This window comes from Acomys russatus, chromosome 27, assembly GCF_903995435.1.
Source record: "Acomys russatus chromosome 27, mAcoRus1.1, whole genome shotgun sequence".
Lineage (NCBI taxonomy): Eukaryota > Metazoa > Chordata > Mammalia > Rodentia > Muridae > Acomys > Acomys russatus.
The window spans coordinates 16,924,643-16,949,404 of record NC_067163.1 but is presented as its reverse complement, the minus strand read 5'-3'; the positions used below and the strand labels follow the sequence as shown (position 1 = coordinate 16,949,404).

General features: G+C 39.1%; 1 protein-coding gene and 1 pseudogene across 1 annotated transcript in view; both read left to right on the top strand.

The window, feature by feature from the left end:
- Positions 1-24,762, top strand: part of Hook3 (hook microtubule tethering protein 3) — an 87,093-nt gene that overhangs the window by 11,719 nt on the left and 50,612 nt on the right. Inside the window, exons 3-5 of the mRNA XM_051169903.1 lie at positions 15,114-15,186; positions 17,772-17,822; positions 23,577-23,709. Of these exons, the coding sequence (XP_051025860.1) occupies positions 15,114-15,186; positions 17,772-17,822; positions 23,577-23,709 (257 nt within the window). The remainder of the gene's footprint in view (positions 1-15,113; positions 15,187-17,771; positions 17,823-23,576; positions 23,710-24,762) is intronic.
- On the top strand, positions 1,975-12,116 carry LOC127209787 (cytochrome c, somatic-like; annotated as a pseudogene).

The following is a 24,762-nucleotide window of genomic DNA, read 5'->3' as shown; positions in this document are numbered from 1 at the left end:
TTAGAAAAAGATTGTGGACTTCCATTTAAATTAAACAAAATGAAATATGTCTATATTTTCTATAGTGGGTTTTCTGACTTGTGCTCCTTGAAAGAATCCTTAAGTCTTCCTAAAACGTTGGTTGGAAGGCTTGTTTTACTGACCAATGAGTAGTTAGACAGGATGGCAAAGAATAATTATGTAGATTTCTTAATTGCTATGTTGAATTGGCCCTGGCATACTGTGATTAGTTGTTACTTGTAATCTTCGTGTCCCCAAAATAGACACCTATCATTCTTATAGCTTTATATAGATAAGTCTTAGAGATGTTGCTTATTGAGGGCACCAGAAAAAAAGTGGTGAAAAATTGGTTGCCTTTTAAAAATATATTTAATTGTTTTATTTATTAATATTTGGGTGTATGTGTACATATATACCACAGTGTACATATAAAGTCAGAGGACAATTCTTTCCTTCTATGGTGGACTTTTTTTTTCTCTCAAGATAGGGTCTCTCTGTGTAGCCTTGGCTGTCCTAGACTCGATTTGTAGAGCAGGCTGGCCTTGAACTCACAGTAATCCACCTGCCTCTGCCTCCCAAGTGCTGGGATTAAAGCCGTGCGCCACCACGCCCGGCCACTATGGTGGGTACTTAGGATCAAGTTCAAGTCATCAGGCTTGCACAGCAGTCATCTTTACCCTTTGAGCCTTCCCACCTGCCCAGTTAGTATTGAATACTAGTAATTTGCTGTATAATAATTTGCACAAGACTGTCTTAGTTACTTTTCTGTTGTTGTAAAGCCATACCATGGCCAAAGCTAATTATAAAAGAGAGAGTTTATTTGGAGGCTTGCTGTAGTTTCAGAGGGTGAGTTCTTGACCATCATGGTGGGGAACATGGCAGCAGGGAGCCATGGCTCTGGAGCAGTAGCTGAGAGCTTACATTTTGTCCGCAAGTTGGAGGCAGAGTGAGAGGGACTGGGCCTGATGTAGGCTTTTAATACCTCAAAGTCCACTCAGTGACACACTCCTCTACTGAGGCCATACCTCCTATTCCTTCCCAAATAATTCCATCAGCTGGAACTAGGCACTCAAATATATGAGCCTGTGAGGGTCATTCTCATTCAAGCCACCACAAGAAAATGTTTGTGAATTTCCACATTGAATACTTATTAGGAGCTCTCCCCAAGGAAGGCCAAAGTTTTAATTATTCCATTTTATGCCTATTGTACTGTATTACTTTAAGAAAATACCCCTACAAAGCCCCTTCCACAAAAAAAATCAGCACAGATTAGCATAATCTGTGTCATTCATAGATCTGCCAAACCTAAGAGTCATTTTCATGAATAAGGTCAATACTGCTTTAGAAAACAGAAGACTAAATCCCAGTAGTTCCGTCGACAGTGGCGCACTCTGTTGCATAATTGAAAACAAAGGAGTGGTTTACTCTTTCTTTTAATTCTGTAATCTGAAGCGTTTTAATTACAGGTAAGCATTCTGAGTTGGGGGCTTGTTTTGTTTGATTGGTTTTGGTTTGTTTTTTTTGTAAAAACTCAGCATTAAGTAATAGCAACAGACTACTATAGTGACAGTCCTCTTTTGTACACATTAAACTATTTGAAAGAAATGGCTATTCTGCGAATTAGAAAAGAAAACATGGAGTTTCAATAAAGCATAAAGTAGCATTGCTGGCTCTACTGTTTTACAATGCTTTCGGAAGTAAAACTAACACCCTCAACATGTTCAAGTTCACAACTCTTAGGAAAAGTTCTAGAAAACTGTAAAAAGCAAATACACATTTTCTTTAGGACTTTGTGAAACCACATTTTCAGGAAGTTGCTAAGTTTCAGTATCAAGTAATTTTCACATCAGTTTTATCTGCTCCAAAAGCTCACACTGTGGACATAGTTGATCTCCAACAGAGCTCTGTGCACCCTGTTTCCCTTCAGCTGAGACAGGCACTGTCATTTAGGGTGTCAGGTGTGTACTGCATGCCATGCTGTATGGCGTCTTCACCAAACAGGACTACATGTATACAGGTGTTGCCTGCTGTGACCAATGCCTTCTTTTCTACACCACTCTCAGCCATAGCTTTGCCTTCATGAGCCCAGCTATGCTCAGTATTCCCGTAATTAATGGACTCAGAATTCTGAGATGATGCAAAGAGCTGGGGGTATGCCCATGAGTGCTCTAGTGTGCAAGCAACAACACCTGCAAGTCTGACCTGGACTGAAAAATAAGAATGATGAAGCATTGACTTAGCAGATTAGCAGTAATGCCCCTCATGGAAAGAGCGGCTGGTGTCACATAGCTAGTACTAAATGCTGAACTTGGATTGAGACTTGTAAACGGTTATTGTATATTTGGCATTTTGCTGAGCTAGGCTCTTCAAATCCCTGATCCGTTTAAGTAGATCTTTTGTCTGTGGTCCTGCTCTGAAACAGACCAAAGATCTAGATGAGAGCTTTGGTCTTGAGGATGCCCAGGATGGACTGCATCTTATTAAGGTTAGCCATGAATATCTTTCAAGATATAAAGTTCCTCAAACTAGATGTTACAATTTTTGTGTTACAGTTCTGTTGTTGATTTAAGATTCTCAGATTTACTAGTAAGTGCCATCCAATTGTGAAGTTGATCTGATCTCCACCAAGAAGCTTCAGTGACTCTTGCTTTGACATAGTTTTCTAAGTGAAATAATGTCTCATATTCACTGAAAACTCTATCATAATGCCTTTCCAAAAATTCTGGACTAAGAAATTTATCTTATGTAAATCTTTGAATATAGCTGATACAGCCAAAGCTATGTAAAATGCTGACATTTCAGCATAACTGAAGAAATCAGAACTGTCTAACCACATACACTTTTTTTTTTTTTTTTTTTTGCATTCTTTTAACATCATTCCACTGTTTAGAGCTTTTGTGGAGATTATGTCCACAGTACCTTTCAGTACTATGAGCAAATTATTCTGATGGGGACAGGTTATTCAAAAGAAGGATTTCTTTTACCATTTATCTTCTGGAAAGTTTGGCCCCTGCCCTTTTGCCCGCTAAGCTGTGAGTCCTAAGCAAGTAGAGCTCCTGCCTCTGCTGTGGTTCTTTATTCTTTGTTTCCTCCTCTCTTGAACAGGGCAAACATCCATTTAAAACAAGTTAGAGGGACTCCTGAGGAGTCTAGCTAGCGCCCCACCACCACACCCCCCCCCCATGTCTCTACTAAAACAACATTGCTCTCCTTCATGCTATCTGTTGGAGATACATGTCTTTTTTCCTCACTATGTTTGTTGTGACAGATAGGAAGGCTACTGATTTTTTTAGTTAATTTTATTGTTTGCCACTTTACTGAAAGTCTTTATCAGATCAGTTTTCACTTAGAATCATCAGTGTTTGTATATAGACTCATAATCTACAAATAATGATACTTTGCCCCTTTTTTATTTTATTAAAAATGTTTTTTGTACCTTTAATGTGCAGTTCTCTCTTGTGCCCATGAATCATGAATTGGGCATTTTCACAGATTACAAATGTTCTGTTTGTGTTTTCTTATTTATTTATCTTTGTCGTTGTCTTCATCCTCTGAATAATTCCTCTATCTTGTCTTCAAATCCTGATACTTTGTCCTTTCTTTTGTCTGTTGGTAAAGCTTTCCATGAAGCCTTTTCTTTGACATACTGGATTTTTCATCCAGTGTGTCTGGGGGGGGGGGGAGGATTGAAGTGTTTCTCTTGTTCAGAGCTAATATGGAAAGGAGAAATCTCATATGGCCCAATCCCTGGAGAAAGAACTCCAGCCATCTAAAGAATGCTTCAAGCAAGAGAAATAATTTTCCCCAGGGATGAGTCCCCTGATTGGTTATTTAGTTCAAGTGGTCAGTCCTGAAATCATATAAATATATACAATTAACACTAAATGAGCATATGTTACATATAACATATGTGTGTAATAATAACTATTAAATAAAAAGAGGCCATGAATTCAAGAGGGAGTAAAGGGAGATATACAGGAAGCACTGAAGGAAGGAAAGAGAAGGGGAGAGGATGTAATTATATTTTTAAAAAATGAATAAAGAAATGTTTATATCTTTTTGTTTCTATATACACACTTGTAATCACACTTTTGAATTATTTTTCTTGGATTTCTTATAGTTAACTATCACCATAAATATGTGTAGGTCACAGGACAACTTGGAGGATTCAGATCTTTTATTCTGCCACATTGCATCCTTGGGATTGAACTCTGGTCATTAGACTTGGTGACAAGTACCTCCACCCATGAGCCATCTCACTAGTCCCTAAGTTTTTTAAGTTTTTGTTGTTGTTTGTTTGTTTGTTTTGAGACAGGGTTTCTCTGTGTAGCCTTGACTGTCCTGGACTCACTCTGTAGACCAAGCTGGCCTCGAACTCACAGAAATCCACCTGCCTCTGCCTCTAAAGTGTGTGCCCTACCACTGCTCAACTTAGTTTTTTTTTTTTTTAACTAAACTTGTTAAATATCTTTCATATTTTTATTTTATCATGTGTATTGATGTTTTGTCTACATGTATGTCTGTGAACAGTGTGTACACAGCGCTTGCTGAGACCAGAAGAGGGTGTCATTATCTGGAACTGCAGTTAAACGTTCCGTGTGGGTGCTGGGAATCAAATCCAGATCCTCTGCAAAAGCAGCTAGTGGTCTTTTTTTTTTTTTTTTTTTCCAGTTTTTCGAGACAGGGTCTCTCTGTGTAGCCTTGGCTGTCCCGGACTCACTTTGTAGACCAGGCTGGCCTCGAACTCACAGTGATCCACCTGCCTCTGCCTCTGCTTCCTGAATGCTGAGATTAAAGACATGTGCCACCACGCCCGGCCAGTCAGTGGTCTGAACTCAGCCATCTCTGTAGCCCTTAATTTTTAGAATTTTTAAAGATTGTACATATTAATCCCCTTTCAGATGACTAGTTGGCAAAGATTTTTTTTCCTGTTCTTTATTTTTCTTCACCCTAGTGCTTTGCTGCTTGCAACACTTTCAACTTGGTTTGTAGTTCCTATTGGTTGCTTTCCCCCCTTTCACTTAGTATAAAAAAAGCTACAGCACTTATGATTGTGTATCTGGCCCTCAGTGATCTTGGCTCTTTGTAGCCCCTCCAACCTTATTTGCTAGTACTCTTTTCCAGTGTCTTCTTTGGTCCTCAGGCATGTGAAGTTGTCGCCTACTTTAGGATTTTACCTCAGCCTTTGTGATGTTTGCCATTTTCTCAGTATAATCTGGTCTGAGCCCTATTTAATATTGCCAAAACCAAATATTCCACATCCCCATCTTGCTCTATGGATTTTCAGAAAGCATTTGTTAAACATGTGAATATAGCGTTATACATCTAGACTTTAAAAGAAAGCTTTCTCTCCATTTAGTCTTATTTCAAGATGTTTCCATTCACGGTTTCTATCATCAGTCTCAATGCCAATGGGGTGTTCTGTTGTTCAGTGCAAACCTTAAGAGAGTAATGGGAAAATTAGATAAGACCAAATAACATAAGATGATGGTCTAGCGCTGGGAAATTTTAGCATGCCTTATAAATGGATACTTTTATTGTATCTGCCTTGGTAGGTTTGTGGGGTTTGTTTGTTTTTGTCAACTTGACACAAGCTAGAGTCATTTGAAAGAGGGACTCTTAGTTGAGAAAATACCCCCATCAAATTCACCTGTCATAGCCTATGGTGCATTTTCTTGATTAATGATTCATGTGGGAGGCCCCAGCTGTCTGTGGGTGGTCCCAAATTATATAATAAAATTATATAAGAAAGCATGCTATAAGCCATGAAAAACAAGTCAATAAGTGGCATTTCTTTATGGTCTCTACTGAAGTTGCCTCCATGCTCCTGGCTGGACTTCCCCCTGATGATAGATGTGACCATAAAGTTGTAAGCTGAAAGAAATCTTCTCTTCCCCAAGTTGCATGGCGTTTTATCACAGACAGAGAAATTGATAAACAAAACTAAGACAGTGTCCTAAGTTATTAACCTGTGGTTTAGAAACTATTCCACACTTTGCTGTTTGACTTGGGGGAGTGCTAAGTAGACTTTCTCTATTTTTCTTGTCGTTATGAAAATGAAATTTAATTATGATAGTGTATTATCTAATACACACCTAAGGGCAGAGGACCAATATTATTGGATATTCAAAATAGCCATTAAGAACATAGCAAGACCAAGTCTCAAAAACCAAACACAAAACTCCAGAAATGTCATTAGAAAATAGTCATACATAGACTAAAAGACACAAATCACAATAGGTTTAGTTAAAGGTCTGACTTGGCTTTTATAGCTGATTCCTGAAGTGGCAGTACCCACTTTATAACGACGCTTCACAGACAGAAAGCCAGAGGCATAGACACTGGACAGAGTATATCAGCTGTTTTGGCTACATCTTTTCTGAAGGCTGAAGCAGAGGGGTCACTACCTTATTGGGCTAGAACTAGAGCTCGTCTCTCGTTCTCATGAATTCTTGGAAGTTCTGATAGCTTACTTTTGGCTGACTGATGCATGACTAGAGTGTGAGTTGTCCTGACTGAGCCTAGGATAAGCTCAGTCCAGACCAATAGCCTCATACGTTTTTTTATCTAGCACCAAGGATCTTTTTTTAAATCCCTAAAAGTTTACTAATGAAAATGCCATCTTAACCAGACTAAGCATGGTGGTGCACATCTATAATCGGAGCACTCTTGAGGCAGAAGCAAGGGATCTCTGGGAGTTCCAGGTCAGCCAGGACTGCATAGTGACACTTGCTTTAAAAAAGAAGCAAACAAAATAAAACAAAAACCCATCTCTAAAGAAGAAAATTAAATATATTCATGTTGGATCCCATATTAATGTGTAGAGATTAATATTTCTAGCACTAGAAATAACTCCCCTAACAATTGGAGCAGGGCTGTCTTTGACTCTGTTGCCTGCCTTTGGATTCCTTTCTCCTAGCTGGGCTGCCTTGTCTGACCTCAGTGAGAGAGGATGCACTTAGTCCTGCTGCCAGTTGGGGTGCCAGGGTGGGTTAGTACTCGTGGGGGTCCTCCCCTTCTCTGAGGAGAGGGGGAAATGGTGTGAGGGTGGGACTGGGAGGGATATGGAATCAGGCTGTAAGGTGATTAAATAAATAAATGAGAAAATAATATTATATTACTTAAATATATCTAGCAGCAGAAATAAAATTTAATTTCTTTTGTTGTTGAAAGCAGTTTGCTATAAGAAAATTTATTTCTGGAATTATGTTAAATATTAAAATTAATGTCCTTTTCCTTTATCTGAGTTGTTACAAGTGTAAGTACAGGTAAATGAATGAATGTACTGCTGCTTAAGGAGATGGCTTTTAACAGGTGTTAGGGCATAGGCAGATAATTTTGTTACTTGTGAAAAATATTTCTAATAAAATTATTTAGTTGTTATTTACAAATCAGTACAATCCATAGTCTTTTAAAGACTTGAGAGAAAATTGTCTTTATGCTGTTTGATCCTAGCCTAAGACCATTAATCAGGAATATTTAGAAATTAGAAACTGCTTAAACAAAAGTCACAGCTAGAGGCCCACATATAGAGCTAGGAAAAGCCCCATTGGGGACAAACTGTAAGGAAGTTGCAGGTGAGTATTCTGTTTTGAGACAGGGTCTTGCTACATGCCTTAGATTTACCTAGACTTTACTATGTAACACAGACTGGCCTCAAACTCACCTTTCTTTTGCCCCAGCCTCTGCTTCCTAAGTGCTAGGATTACAGCTTTGTGCCAGTGCCTGATGTTCAGACTTCTATTTTTGGTGTGTTCTGCTGAGGTAGTAGATTAGAAGCTTATTAAATACGGGCTAACTACTTTGCTAAAGTGTATTGGGAAACTCCTTGTGGGAAGCATGAGGGATCTAGTTAAATAGAGGGTACCATAAATGATGCTTTTCTTTTTTTCCACTTATAACAGTTTACTGAGATGATTAGTCAGTGAATCTTAGTGTTGTTTGCTAGAATCATGTGCTTATTTGGTTTGTGCTTATTTGCTTGCTCCTTTTGCTTGGGCCTGGAAAGATGGCTTAGCTGTTAAAGCACCAGCTGCTCTTTCAGATGACCCAGGTTCAATTCCCAGCGCCCACATGGCAGCTCACAACTATCTGTAACTACGGTTCTAGAGGATATGACACTCTCACACAGAAATATATGGAGGCAAACACCAATGCACATGAAATGAAAATGAATTTTAAAAAAATTAAAAACAACAACAACAAAGCCTATCACCTCTTCTACTTCATTGTGACTGAACTTGGGGCAGTTGTCTCATTTTCTAAGTCTGATAGCTCTTACCTGTGTCAGCTCTACTTCATTGTGACTGAACTTGGGGCGATTGTCTCATTTTCTAAGTCTGATAGCTCTTACCTGTGTCAGTTCTTAAGCATTTTTAAGTTAGCTTTCTGTTGATTACTTTGACAGATACCTGAGAGAAGCAATTTTAAAGGAGGGGGGGGGTTGAGATATAATACAGTTCAGTGGTAAAGTACTGGCCCAGCCAGTACACAAGGCCCTGGGTTTAACCTCCAGCTGGCAGGGGCAGGGAGGCATTTAATCCCAGCACCGTCGCAGTATTTAGGAAGCAGAAACAGGAGGGTCAGAAGTTCAAAGCCAACTTCAAGTTCCAAAATAGCAAGTTTGAGGCTGTCCTGTCCTACATGAGACTCTGTCTCAAAAACAAAACAAAACAAAGCCTGAATCAATAAGTAAAATAAAAAGAGAAAGACTTATTTTTGCTCACATTTTTCAGAGGATTTAGTTCATGGTCTGCTTGTTGCTGCTATTAACCTCTGGTTAAGAAAAAATATTGTGACTGTAAGAGGATATGGGAGATCAAAGTTGCTGATGTCACAGCATGCATGTCAGGAAACAGAAAGACGGATAAGCCCAGAGATGAAGTATATACCCTTCCACAACTTGCCTCCAGTGATCTGCGTTCTTTAATCAGCATTCCTAATACCTCAGAATTCATTGTTGAACCCAGTACACTGATGACGTAAATTACCTATTTATAGTACCACAAACTGGAGGCCAAGCCTTCATGCAAACCTTTCTGGAAAGTACTTTATATCTAAACCATACAGTGTTTTAAAACTTTTTTTTCTTTTCCTGAGACAGTGTTTCTTTGTGTGGCCTTGGCTGTCCTAGACTCACTTTGTAGACCAGGCTGCCTCAAACTCACAGAGATCCACCTGCCTCTATTTCCCTGACTTCTAGGATCACAGTGTGTGCCACCGCTCCTGGCTTCTAAAACATTTTTTAAAAGGTCTTTCTGGCTCAGTGCTTATGGATTTGAGCTATCAGCCACATAACAGCAGACTCACAGTCTTTTATTCTTGGAAAGATGAATACTTTATTGCCAGTAATTGTGCCTTTCAGGTGATTTAACTGTCAAAAATAAAATTTAATATTTTCTAACATCTGAATTGATCTTTATAATAATTTTTGCTGTTATATTATAGTCCCCTTTATTTTCTTTGCATTGTCTATTTTCTAAGACTTTAAGCAAAGAGAGTGTTTGCAGGAGGTACGAGTCTGCCCAGTTCTTGGAAGTTCACTTCTCTGAGCGCTCACCTGTCTGACAGGCACAGTACTCCCCCTGCCCCAAATGATGCATGTGTCCTGCTTGCAGCCGTTCCCCCTTTAACCACAGGTAATAGGATCAAGGATAAAAATAGACTTTGGCTGGACCATTCAAGCTTGCTGGGCATTTATAATGAGACAGTAACAGCCAGTCTTAATTAGAAGTTATAAGGACTTAAAACATATCTGTAGACATTTCCACCTTTGTCTTGGAGAAACAGGAAGAGATTGGTCTGCAGAGAGAAAATGGTGTAGATGAAGGGAAGTATGGAAGAGAGCCGCCCACACTGTATTCCATTACTTGTGAGGCCCAGCCATCTTTTAAGTACTGATGCCTACTTCTTCTTTCTCACATCAGATCACCTAAATTGGTTTCTCTTGGTACAAAAAACCTTGCCTAGAAACACTAAATTAAGCTTAAAACAAAACTAGATGAGTTTGAATACGCACATGCAATTAATCAGGTTAGCTCTCTTCTACTACATATAAATGGATCAGAGACATAAGAGCTAAAACTACAAGAAGGAAAAATTAAAATAAAAAAGGAGTTTTTGTGACCTTGGCAGAAGTGTCCTCGATTTTAAAAAGCCACATGTTCAAGATAAATAAATTGAACTTCATCAGGCTTAAAAAAAAAAAACAAAAAAAAACCCTTTGTATGTACAATAGACCATCAAGAAAGTGAAGAGGAGGGACTGGGAAATGGCTTCAGGGTTAGGAACATCGGTTGCTCTTGCAGAGGACCCAGGGAGTTCAGTTCCAGAACCCACATGATGGCTCAAAACCATGTGTAACCCCAGGTCCAGAGGATTTAATACCTCTCTGACTTCTCCAGGCACCAGTATCTGCATAGTGCACTTACATACATTGAGGCAAATACTCATAAAATACATTAAAAAGAAAGAGAAAGAGGAGATAGCTGGGATAGCTCATCGGTTAACAGCACTTGCTGCTCTTATGGAGGGCCAGGGGTCAGTTCCTAAAACTACAGCATCCAGCTCCTGAGGGTCTAGTTTCCTCTTCTGGCTTCCACAGGCACCTGCACAAATATGTACACACACACACACACACACACACACACACACACACACACAAATTTTAAATAGAAAAGAAAGCTGTCTCTGATGATTGTATGCAGTCAGTGGCCCTCAGACTATCAGGCAGGAGTCGAGAACATCCTAATGGCTTTTGAATTCTTTGAAAAGTACATGTGTATGAATAGTACACAGCACGTGTGAGAAACTTGTCTGAGATCAATTACTGTAAATACCCTAAACAGCTTCAATTGATTGCTATGTGTGATCTGAACTTCTGATTAATAGAGGCTTTGTTTAAAAGGGGCTGCTTTTCTGAAAGGGAAGGAGGAAATCGGTGCCTATTCTTGTCAATAACCTGCAAAACAGTCTCCATTATCAGGTATCTGTGTCCAGTAATCTGCTACTTTCTGGACAAGTCTGACCTGGGTGGACACGACTCCTGTGTGTGGTGCGGGGGGAGCTGAGGGGGGGGCTGTTTGGGAAGAATCAGCTGGAATGATCTTATTCCATAATAAAATTTCCGCAGGCTGCCTGTGCTAGCCATGCTGTTTTAACATCCTAGGTTAAGGGAAGGGGTGCAGCCTGTGTTGTATCTTGTGTAGCCCTGGTGACCGCTCACAGCCTTTTGGGGCCTGGTCTTGAGCTCCCTTGACTTTGAGGTCACAGTATCAATAAGTAATTTATTAAATAAAAGAATAAAAAAAAAAAAAGAAAGCTGAGGTTATAGGCATAAACCACCACAGGTAAGTTTATGTTAAACAGAGTTGTGTGATGCAGCAATTTCACCCAAGTGAGCATGCCCATACAAAAATTGATGCGTGATTATTAACCATCATTATTTGTAATAGCTCAAAAAGAAAGCAGTCTAGATATTCATCAGCTGATGAATGGATAAGCATAATATAGTAGTCACTTATCATGAGACAGCTTGTAAGAAACGCATCCTGTGTAAACACAAAGCAGGCCATACAGTGTTGTGGGCTCTCTGTAGTTGATTGTGGACTGGGGTGTTATGTGGTGGTTGGTTATATGTCAAGTCTTGATACAGAAAAACCTTAAAATCATACTGCAAGAGAAGTCAGGCATAAATGGTCATATGATTTACTATCTTATTCATTAAAATGTTCAGGGCAAGAGAGTAGGACGTCCATCTTTGGGTAGTAACATTTGTGGTGTTGACCACCCAAGAACAAATTAAAAATTGGTGATGTTGAAAAAGGCAAGATTTTTGTTCAGAAGGGCACCTAGTGCCACACCGTGGAACAGGGAGGCAAGAATAAGGCTGGACCAAATCTCCATGGTCTGGGCAGAAGACAGGTCAGGCCGCTGGATTCTCCTACATGGATGCCAACAATAACAAAGGCCTGATAGAGGATTAAGAGAATCCCAAAAAGTACATCTCTGGAACAGAAATGATCGTTACTGGAATTAAGAAGAAGGGAGAAAGGGCAGACCTAATAGCTCATCTTAAAAAGGCTGCTGATTTAAAAAAAAAAAAAAAACGCTACTGATAAGTAATTCCACTGCCTTATTTATTTAAAAGCAAATGTCCTATGGTTTTTCATGTTTACCATAACTTAAATTCATACACCAAAATTCAGATCAAGAATGGCTAACAAGCCGGGCATGGTGGCGCATGCCTTTAATCCCAGCACTCGGGAGGCAGAGGCAGGCGGATCTCTGTGAGTTCGAGGCCAGCCTGATCTACAAAGTGAGTCCAGGACAGCCAAGGCTACACAGAGAAACTCTGTCTCGAAAAACCAAAAAAAAAAAAAAAAGAATGGCTAACAATGTTTTTGTTGGATGGTCCTGATTTAAGTAAACTGACTTGTAGTAAAGTGGGTATGATTTTTTAAAAATAACAATCTAACCGCATGCATCCTATCACTGCTCTCCCTTTCTCAAGCTAAGATTGGACTTCAGTCATAATGCTCTACTTTCCACAAAGATGGGGTGTCACCTCATTCCTATTAGCTGGTTTTATGCTAGAATTCTATAACTGGCCATATGAATGTGTATACCCTGGGAAAACTATCACTGTCTCAGAAACAAGAAGACTCACTTGTGTTTTGGTTTGTATTCACTGGCCTGTTACAGGCAATGGCTAAACGTCAGGAAGCATCTGTCTATTTTAGTCAATGCTGTTTTAATTAGAACTCCCTATGTCAAGGATGCTGCTTTTTACCACTGAAAGGCACTTACGTGGCTTAGGAATGATACCAGACAAAGTGTATTTAACACTTTAAAAAATGCTCAGGGCAAAGAACAAAGAACGAAATTAGATTAGCAATTTCCAGGGGTAGGAAAATAAAGAAATTAGGAGAGAACAGCCAATAGATATAAGACTTATCTCTTCTCTCTCCCTTTTTTGCCTCTTGCGTATGTGGATGCTCTTGCCCTATGCATGTACATGTAGTTGCCAAAAGCTCACATTGATGGCTGGCCTCAATAGCTGTCATACCTTGTTTTTGAGACAGAGACTCACAATTTTTTTTTAATCTGGAACTCAGCATTCCCATGAAGGGATCTACCTGTCTCCACTCCCCCCCCCCCCCTTCTGCTATGTATAGCCTGCTCCCTCGACCTGGGGTTAGGCACATACCTCTGCTTATGGCTTTTATCTGGACACTGGGGAGCCAAACTCTGGCCATCGTTGCTGTACAACATGCTACCGAGTCATCTCCGTCACTTACAGCTTTATTTTTCTATGAAGATGCAGATGATTTAACATGATGGTGATGGTTGTGTAGCTCTTTCATATTGTATCCCGAAGTGATTTGTATATTCTAAAAGAATAAATAAATGATATGTGAACTATAATGAACTATAACCCCCCCCCCTTTTTTTCCCCCTGGTTTTTAAAGACAGAGTTTCCCTTGGCTGTCCTGGACTTGCTTTGTAGACAAGGCTGGCCTGGAACTCACAAAGATCAACCTATCTCTATTAAAGATGTGTAGCACTATGCCCAGCTGTGAACTATATCTTGATCTGTTTTGAAAAGTAGATGGCTGGGTGTCGTGGTGCACTCCTTTAGTCCCAGTACTCAGGAGGCAGAGACAGGTGGATCTCTGACTTAGAGGCCAGCCTGGTCTACATAATGAGTTTCAGGCCAGCCAAAGCTATACCTAAGACCCTGATTTAAAACAAACAAACAAAGGTAGAGGAATAGGAGGCTGGAGAGATGGCTCAGCAGTTAAGTGTGCTTCATGCTCTTCCAGAGGACCAAGTACAGTTCCAGTACCACATCAGATGGTTCAGTTTCCTGTAACTCTAGCTCCCTGGGATCAACTGACCTCAGTGCACATTCGTTCACATACACATACCCATTATCAAAAAAAATAAAAATAAAAATTTTAAAGGTGACTAGACAAGTTAATATGTTCATAGTGATTAAATATAGATTTCAAAATGATTTTGATAGATCTAATTTATAACTTTTTATATATACTTATTACCTAAATAAGTACATTTATTTTTGTAATAATTTTTTTATTTAATTTACATTGGTGTTCTGTCTCCATGTATGTCTTTATGAGAGTGTCAGATCCCTGGAACTGGAATTACAAACAATTGCAAACTACCACGTGGGTGCTGGGATTTGAACACAGGTCCTTTGGAAGAGTTCTTAAATGCTCTTAACTGCTGAGTCGTCTCTGCAGCCCCATAACAAAAATGTTTAATCCTAAGTAACCTGTTGCTTGTTTTAAAATTAACTAGAATAAAATGTATTAGTGACTGAGTTTCAAATACAGTAAAACTTGAACTGTAGATTACCCTTCCTCCACTAGCATTTCTGTCCCATGTTCATCTGTATTTTGGCTAAATAGGGACAGCGGTGTCATAGAAAGATCTTGAACTTAACCCTTGCTAGACCAGGACAAACAGATGTTTCCCCTGTGGTCTTGGAGAAGTTATTTCTTAGCACTTCAGTCAGATAAACTTAAGTGATGCTCACGCTGAGTGAGGAGTTTGAGTAGGCTTTTCTGTTTAGTTTTTTTACTTGCTTGCTTGCTTAGTTTTTCCTTCTAATGTAAGTGTAGGAGAATTTCCTCAGAAAAACGTGGGTGTATATTTAGAGTCTACCCTGGTTTGACTGTATTTGTCTAAATTAACTCATTTTTACCTTTTTGAGTCTTTTTTTTTTTTTAAGTATGCCATAGGTTTTGGATAGTTTTATTCTATCAACAATTCTGGTTTTGTGTACTCAACTATAACTCACTTATAGAATATATTAACTATATATTACCATTTTGCCTTTTAGGTTTTTTTTTTTTTTTTCAATAAAATACCCATTTTGTAGTACATCTTAAATAACTATAGTCTGTTACCAATACTAATCAAACTAATGTTAGGGAATGTGCTGTTACATCTGGTCCCATGGGTTATTTAATGACTGGTATGTGGGATATATGTATTTTATGGCTCATTTAAATGATGACATGGGATGGGATTGGGTGTTTTAAGCGTGACAGCTACATGATCTTAATCTAGCTTTTCTATATTTGCAGAGATCCTGTATATTTTGATGATAATTGGCTAAACAGAATCAAAACTGAAGTGGGAGACAATTGGAGGTTAAAGGTATTTCTTTTGTTTTTATACCTGTCAAGTCTTTAAATATTTATGTTCTTTATAATGCATTTTTTATCTGATACATTCATTGAGATTAGAAGCTTATTTAGGTAGCCTCTAGTAAAATAATCTGGAATTGAAGATTAGGAATAACTTGACACTGCCTGCAAGGATGTGCCATACTTTTTAAGTCAGTGAAGCCTAGCAAGGGCTGAATTTTGCAATCAGGGAGCCTGTGTCCACACTATAGCTCTACCATTTACTCTCTATTGGCAAAGACTATATATAACCTTTCTTTTTTTTTTTTTTTATTAATTTATTCTTGTTACATCTCAATGGTTATCCTATCCCTTGTATCCTCCCATTCTTCCCTCCCTCCCATTTTCCCCTTACTCCCCTCCCCTATGACTGTGACTGAGGGGGACCTCCTCCTCCTGTATATGCTCATAGGGTATCAAGTCTCTTCTTGGTAACCTGCTATCCTTCCTCTGAGTGCCACCAGGTATATAACCTTTCTATGGATTGCCTCTTCAATTTTATGATGCCATTGGTTAAAATAACAATGTAGCGTTTCTCAATGGGGAAAACCACTATTTTAAGTGAATATATCAATTTTTAAGGTGGTCCACTTTCTGATGTTGAAAGTATGAAAAATAAACAACTTAGAAGAACAATAAAGGAAATAAATAGTGTATTTCCCAAATACAAATTTTTCCAGAAATACAAAATTAATTTTATTTATGATACTGTTTTTTTTTCCTGCATAGTGTAGGCCTGCCCCAAATCCAGTTTCCTGCCCTCGCCTTTTAGTACTTGAGTTAACAGGCAAAAGCAAGTACACATGCTTGTTTTGTTGTTTTTAATAAATAAGCAACTTTTTGTTTATTTTTTTCTTAATAAATATTTTCAGGGGCTAGAGAGATTGCTGAACAGTTTGAGCACTTGTTGCTCTTGCAAGGACCTACCTTAGCTACCTAGTAATTCACATGGTGGCTCAAAACCATCTGTAACTCCAGTTCCAAGGATCCAGTATCCTCTTCTGACTTTGGAGAACACCAGGCATATACATGGTGCACATATATTCATGCAGGAAGAACACTTAAAATGTTTTTTAAATCTTTTAAAAATGTTTTAAAGCAGCCAGGTGTGGTGGCGCATGCCTGTAATCCTAGCACTCCAGGAGGCAGAGGCAGGCTGATCTCTGTGAGTTTGAGACCAGCTTGGTCTACAACACAAGTCCCAAGACAGTAGGGCCACACAGAGATACCCTGTCTCAAAACAAAACAGCAGAAGGTTGCAACTAAATAATTCAACTCCTTTCACTTGATGACCTCAGGCAGTGTTGTCTTTTGTTCTAGGACACAGTCAGCTACAGTTTGAGCGTCATCAACCCTAAATCCAAAATGCCTGTGATCCCAAGCATTTCAGGCAGAAATAGTCCATCTGTACTAACACTGACCAAATTCAGCCAGCTCGCAAGCATGGTCAGCAGAATATGGCACGTTTACTCCAATGGAAATTCAGTCAAAAGCAGAAGAGAACTTAAGAGTTTTTATCAGATAATGTAGTGAATCTGCCTGCCATTTCACCTAGATAAAGTGGCCAGTGAGCGTAAATCCTGGCGTGAGTTAACAGCCTGAGGCTCCATGCATCGCTTCCTCCTCTCCTCTCATCTGCGGTCCTCCTTAAAGCGCTAGCATCTTTGCAGTGCTTAATGTGAGTCTGTTGCAGTATTTCAGGGTGCAATAGTGACCTTTAACCTATGGTCATAGTTATTTACTTTATTTGGTATTCAGCTAAACAGCAGCCTTTTCTTGACCATGGAGGAATTTGGAGATGTATTTCCTGGATTAAGACAACAAAGGGCTGGAGAGATAGCTCACCAGTTAAGACGTCATAGGTTCAATTCCCTGCACCTCCATGACACAACCCTCTGTAACTCCAATTCCAGGGGAGCCAACATAACATGCGAGCAAAATATACCCATATATATAAACTACTTTTTAAATTTTTAAAAAAGGTTTCCAAGGATAAATTTGGCCGTAGTTTCTGTTTAACACTCTAAAGTTAGAGAAAATAGCACATATTTAAAAATATCACATTTACTTTACTTATCAAAAGTCTGAATAAGCTATTAGCTGTTATTCATTTCCCCATAGCGCTGTCACTAAGCAGCGGTCTTTTCTGACGTTGTTACTTCAAACTTCAAATGCCTGTTGCTTTATTAGATATCTATCATTTGAATTAGGCCGGAAGTGTTTCAGATTTTAGAAGAGGTTTTTTTTGTTTCGTTTTGTTTTTGTTTTTGTTTTTTGAGGGTTAGGGGCTTTTTGTTTGTTTGTTTGTTTAGAAGAGTTGCATAAACTTGACCGGTTTAATGTCCCTAATCTTAAATATGAGAACCCTCAAAGTCCAAATGTTTAAAAGTACCAGCATGCTGTTCGAAGGCTTTGGAGGTCAGCCCACTTCAGACTTCAGAACTGTGGTCTGGGAGTGCTCAGCTTGTACTTGCTCTATGATTCACTTGCGTTTTCTGTTAATCTGTACTTAGATCTGTGTTTGCCTTTTACCCACTTTTTTCTCTCTCTAAACAGATTAGCAACTTAAAGAAAATTTTAAAAGGCATTTTGGATTACAATCATGAGGTAAGATTTTTTTTCATTCTACTTGGAAATATTATGGAAAAGTTTAATGTTTTTATAGTTTCAGGCTAAAAAAAAAATTTCAAAATTAATAGTATGTCTTCCCCTGTATAGCTTTGCAGATAGATATTGGTTCAAATAACCAGTCATTTCTTAGCCGTTGAACAGACTAGTAACTTTCATTTATTGTGAGTAATTTGCATAATTGTTAAAATATGGTAAATTTTGTTGTATTCTATTCTCTCCTTTCCTCCTGGACTTGTAAAGGTGGCTTAGAACTGACAGAAGACACAGTCATAGGGGAAAGGAATAGGGTGAAAGCAGGAGGGAGGGAGGAATGGGAGGATACAAGGGATGGGATAACAATTAAGATGTAATATGAATGAATGAAGTTTTAAAAATCATAGAAAAAAAAAAGAACTGATGGACGATTGCGATTGGCCCACTGCTTATGCTTTGTTCATGGGCAAGTGCCTGGGCTCTGAATAAACTCACCTCAACCTTAGAGTCCGTATCAGAGCACAGCATTACTTAGAGATACTCACACAGCACAACTATTAGTTTTATGATCACAGATACCAGCAGGACAGAATGTTGCCTAGAAACATGTATTATTTTTTTAGCATGTTTTTCCTGCAAGTTTGCTTACATTTAGACCCATGTTTATGTCTATAGCATCTATCTTCTCCATCTTAGTAAGTGACTCTATCACAATGGTTCTCAACCTGTGGGTCACAATTCCTTTGGGGGTCACTATCAGATAGCCTGCATATCAGATATTTACATTATGGTTTATAACAGCAGCAAAATTAACATTATGAAGTAACAATAAAATAATTTTATGGTCGAGGGTCACCACAACACAAAAAACTGTACTAAAGAGTCACAGCATTAGGGAGGTTGAGAAGCACTGCTCTGCCACATCCAACCTAGAATACAGCTATCAAACCTTGGTATCATTCTGTAGTTCTTCCTTTGGGATTTCAAACAAGGGCTTGCTCTGTAGTACAGGCTGGCCAGAAACTCACTTTGTAGCCCAGAGCTACTAAAATAGCTTCCCTTTCTCTTAAAGTCCCAATGACAAACAGAGGCACAGTTCCACTGACGTTCCCTCTTTAGGAACCATGAGTTTATTGGCTTCCTTACAGAGTATAGGTGAAAGATTACTAAAGAGATGTGGGTGCTGCTCTCCCCACCGCTAGGAAAAGCCACACCTGAGAAGCCTTCCTGAGGAGGATCAGGGCGCCCCTAGAGCCACATAGAAAGATCTAGTCTTCCCTGGCCTACGTATACTGCTCCTCCCCCAGGTCGTATGCAGTTAAGGCAGAGCTATATACCATAGGTGACAGGGAACAGCTGGACACTCAGGTGAGAATCTTGTGCCCTCTCGCCCCTCTTTTCTGGGGTATAAATCATCAACTAGCTCAGCTGGATGATGGCTTGCAAGGGGTATAGCCAAGTGCGCCAGGATGGCTGTTCTCGGCTCAGAGACAGTCACTCACTGCATCCAGGCTGGCCTCTGCCTCCACTTCTCTTGTGCCAATATCCTAGGCTTGAGTTACCATGTCCTTCCAGGTGGTTTGGGGCTTGTTTGTTTGTTTGTTTTCCTATTAATTTATGTATTTTGGAGAGTTTTATGTAGACCAGGCTGTCCTCAGACTTGATATATAGCTGAAGATGACCTTGAACTTTTGATCTTCCTGCTTCTGCCTCCTGAGTGCTGAGCTGTCTTTCTTTTAATATCACTAAAAAGATCAATTAGACCTTCAAAATGGAGCTTTCTCCAGCTATGGGTGGTACCAAGCAGCTATAACTAAGTTGTTGTGAGTTTGTACTTAGACTGCTAAAATAGTACCTGGTGAGCAGTTTTGCTTTCACTGTTCTGCAGTTCTGTCAGGCTCAGATCCTTCTCTATCCATACCTTTTTCTCTTTCTCTGTCATCTTTTTGTTTTTCTCACCCTCTTGCTCCTCCACACTCCACAAGACCTTCCTTGGTGATACTTTGAACTTTCTGTCTGCAGCATCATTCTATGCCCAGTCAGCATGACCCAACCATGCTTATCCTCCTTAGAGAGGAGATAAGTTTTGTCTCTGCAGATGACTAGCATGTTTGGAACATTTCCTTATGTGCTTTTAAAAGCCTAGTGCTTGTGAGAAGAGGTGAAGTGTCCAGCACTGGTATTTGTTTTGCAACTACACATAGTGAGTCCCTACTAGACGATTCACCACTAGGCTCCCCTTTTAACCTCCTCATCCAGTGTTCTTTTCCTTTTTTATCACTGGCTGTAATTTGTAATTATGTATTTTTTCCTGAAGTTATTTTATATCTTTTACTTGCTCCATATACTTCATGAAGGTAGAATGCTTGTATTTAAAAGCTTTGTAAAATAGCCATCTTTTGACACTTTTTTTTTTTTTAAGACAAGTTCTCATGTAGACAGGCTGGCCACTACTCTGTATATAGACAGGAGCGACATTGAATTTTCCATCTTCCTAAGCCTGAGAGCCACTCCAACCCTGACATAGTAACATATAGTCACAATTTTTCTAAACTCTGCAGCTACTCAGCAGGGTAAGGCAGGAGAATTGCTCAATCCTAGGAGTTCAAAGCGAGCATGGGCAACGTAGTGAGGAATGAATGAATGAACGGACGAACAAATGACTACTTAGAGCTGTCTGGCTCCATGTTATTTTATAGGTTGCAGAATTAAAAATAAGCCTTGTGTCTAACAACAAGAAAATTATGAAATATTTATTAGGCAAATAGTATTCAATCATAAAATGTTTTTCTTAAGACTGTGTATGGCCAGGCATGGTGGCACACACCTGTAATCCCAACACTTGGGGAGGCAGAAACAGGCAGATCTCTGTGAGTTCAAGGCCAGCTTGATCTATAAAGCAAGTCCAGGGTAGCCAAGGCTATACTGAGAAACCCTGTCTTGAAAGAAAAATAACAACAACAAAAGACTATGTGTACAATATGGTAACACTTTTGTAGACATCTGCATAAATGCACCTACAGAAGCATTTATGAAGGTCCATAGTCTCACTCAGACCCCTTATATGGGGTCCATTTTGAAATGTAAGGTTTGTTGTTTTTTTCAAACTCTAGAAAATTACTGTGATACCTATATCCTGTATTTTGAGACTAGTTCCAGAGGGTTCTATGTTAGTACCTGCTGTATTGAGATTCCTGCAACAAAGCAAAAGGGTTTTCATTCTTAACTAGAATCAACAATAGTAAATAAGCTTATGTTCTGTCATTACCTTTCACACTCAGTCTGAGAATTCCTCCATCTCTGTTCTATCATATTCCCTTTATTTATTCTTGTATACTTGCATATTTTGTATTTATTCTCTCTTTTTTTGGTTACTTTGTTTTTTAAACAAGATCTCATGCACTATGTAGACCAGGCTAGCCTCAAACTCATGAGATCCACCTGCCTCTGGCTCCTGAGTGCTGGTGTTAAAGGTGTAATGACCATACCCAGCTTCCGATTTACTTTTATATTGGTGAGCACATTGGAACAGTGCTATCTTCTGAAAAGTGCATGCTAAACCTTAGGCCTTGGCATTTATTGCTTCCCTGAGAGTTGGGTTGGCTGTGAACTCGGTCTGGAAGCCACTGAAGCATGGTTCACCAGCTTCCTCTGGATTTGCTGTTGCAGTCTCTCATTGGATTCCCATTCCCTTTTGGCAACTTCTTCACTTAGGATTTATTTGTTTTTATTTATCTCTAAAGATTCATGATATTATGCTTTGATAGAAGGTATATTTTGAGCTTGGATTTTGTTTTATGCTTGGTACTTAGCAAGTCCTTAAAAACTGAGTACCTACTAGTTTTAGGGAAATTTTTTCTACTTTTTTTTTTTTTTTTTTCTTTTCTGTTTATTCTATAGAAGTTCCACAGAGCCTTTGCGCCTCCTGGATTGAACCTTTAGTTACTCAGATTTCTTTAATTACTTAATCTATTTTTCTTTTCATTGCTTATGTTTTTGTTCTACTTCCTGAGATAACTACATACCTTTCTTGCTTGCCCATTGAAACTTTCATTCCTACTATATTTTTATTCCCATGAGCTCATCTTTATTTTATTCATTTTCCAATCCCTCTGTTCAGTTTCTTCCCAGTAGACATCTCTGTTACAATTTTTAAATACATACATACTTACTTACTTGCTTACTTTTGAAATGGGGAAAAGTAGAGGAGGGAGGGGAGATCCTTAAATATGACAGAGTCTTTTCTGATTCATATGACATTACTTAGAGTATTAGGGTCTCTGGCCAGCAAAGCTACTCTATGTTAGTGGCTTCTATGTCCTTTGTGTTGTAAACTGAAAGATGAACTTCATAAACAACAGAAGGTTAAATTTTAGAAAGAAGTTTTACTATAGAAGATAGCTTAAGAGAAAGGAAGTAAGAAAGGGTTGCCACTGATGCCCCTGTTAAGGACTTATTAAGGCTTTACTGGGTTAAGTCATGGGAGGTGAGCTTGTCAGTCCAGTTGTCCCACCCACAAGGTGTTCATTAACACCTTCCGATCCTGGTGGCTAGACTGGAATTTTGGCACACCTTCAATTGTCAGTGAAGCACCTGATCACACAGTTTCCAGGCAGCTGTGCTCATTAGGTTTCTATGTAAACCTAGAAGAATGTTAGCAAAAACAAAACAAAACCAATGCCCCTGAACATTGCTTTAGTGCTTCTGGCCTTTAGTCAGGACAGAACTGTGGTAGAACCAAGTACATACCTCACTCAAGGATAAGAAACACAACTGCTGGCTTTTGAGGTCTCCGTCCTGAACTGTGGAAGCTTTTTTTTTTTTTTTTTTTTTTTCCCTTGCTATTTTTAATTACTTCTGGGGATCGATTTACCTAGACAAGAGAAGAATTAAAATTAATCTGGTTTGCTGGTATATTTCTGTTTAGCCAATAGTAACCTTGAACCTCTGGTTCTCTGCCTCCTAAATTCTGGGATTAAATGCATGCAGCAGCAGCATGATTAGCTGTGGTGCTGAGGATGGAGGTAGGCTGGTGCTCTACCGCCTGGTGCACATCCCTAGCCCCTTACACTTGGCAGGTTATCGGACAGGGAGACTCCCCCTTCTTTGCAGGTGTTTTCATGTAGAACCAAAATCTCCACTAAAGGGGTTTCCCATTCTCTTTCCTGCTAAGAATATCTTATTACCAGCCGGGCGGTGGTGACGCACGCCTTTAATCCCGGGAAGCAGAGGCAGGAGGATCTCTGTGAGTTCGAGGCCAGCCTGGTCTACAAAGCAAGTCCAGGACGGTCAAGGCGACACAGAGAAACACTGTCTTGAAAAAAAACAAAACAAAATAAAAACAACAAAAAAAGAATATCTTATTACCAACATTTTAGAGACAAAGTGAAGGAAGCAAGGGAGAATCTTATGTTGGTAGTGTGAGTTCCTCTTTAGTTCCAACTGTTTGACATGTCCTTTACTCTAGACCGTTATGGTTGTCATTCATCAGAGAGCAAACATCCAAGCTTCCTTAGACCATCAGAAGGATGTACAGGGCTTTGTTCAGTATACATGCCACACACCAGATTAGGTACTAAGTTGCCATGAGACATTGTAACTTATGTGTGAGAGATAAGAACAGATATTGGGAGTGAGGCTAGCAGAACAGCTCTTGCTTTCACAGTGAGTGTCTAGTGATAGTGAATTGATCTCTATTAATATTGTATTTGGCTCTATATGTATGAATGTGATTATAATTTCTTTGTCTCCATTCAGATTCTAGGACAGCAGATTAATGATTTTACCCTTCCTGATGTGAACCTTATTGGGGAGCATTCTGATGCAGCAGAGCTCGGAAGGATGCTCCAGCTCATTCTAGGCTGTGCTGTCAACTGTGAGCAGAAGCAAGGTAACTAATGAGAGTAATATATATTGTATACTTCATATCTAAAGCACCAGGATACAAAACATCTTTCCATGGCTACCCAACTTCTAGAGTTTTGCTGGTAATTTGCCTTCAGGTTTAAGTGAGTTTTAAAAGGTAGTCTAATATGATTATGGTCATATTCCTTCTCTTTCCGTAAGACTATATAATGGAATAGTTTTGTGTCGTGATGCTGTTGTGAGGAGCCCTGTGCCATGTTCATGCTAAGCATGCACTGTGTCACTGAGCTGCATCTCCAGCCTGCACATAGTCTTCCTAATGCATCTCAACTACATTGGGTGTGGTGACATTTATGGTTATTATTAAAATATTTATTAATTTAGTTTATAAAATGATAGCTTAAGAAATATTTCTGTGCACTGAATAAGAGCACAGGCTGAGATGCCCAGTCAACCTGTTTCAAATCCAGATGCACTCTTACAAACTGTGGATAGACACTGGGTAAACCTAGTCTTTATATTTCAGTTTCTTAGTAAATGGATGTTTGCTACCTACCTCACAAAATTGTTAGGGGTCTAAGTAACATGACATGTAAAACAGTACAATATCTTACACATAGTAGTGTTTCAAACAATTTTAATTTCATGGAAATGTGATTTTTTTTAGAACTATATGTATATATAGATAGTGTTTGAAACACTAATTTCATTGCATTTATCTATTGTGTGTTCTTATAGCCACAGTTTTATTTTTTTGAGACAGAGTCTCACCATGTAGCCCTGGCTGGCCTGAACTTGCTATCGAGGCCATGTTGGCCTCAAACCAGCAGAAATCTGCTTGCCTTTGTGTCCCGAGTGCTGTGTCCTGAGTGCTGGGATTATAGGCATGTGCCACCATACTGCCATATCCACAATTTATAGTACTGAAAAATGTTTTCATACAATATATGCTAACCGTAATTTCTCCTCCCCATCTATCCCATCTCATATCCTTCCCATTTCCCCATCACCCAACTCCTCCTTTCTATCTTTAGAGGCAAAATAAGTAAATTAATTAATTAATTAAAATTAAAAATAA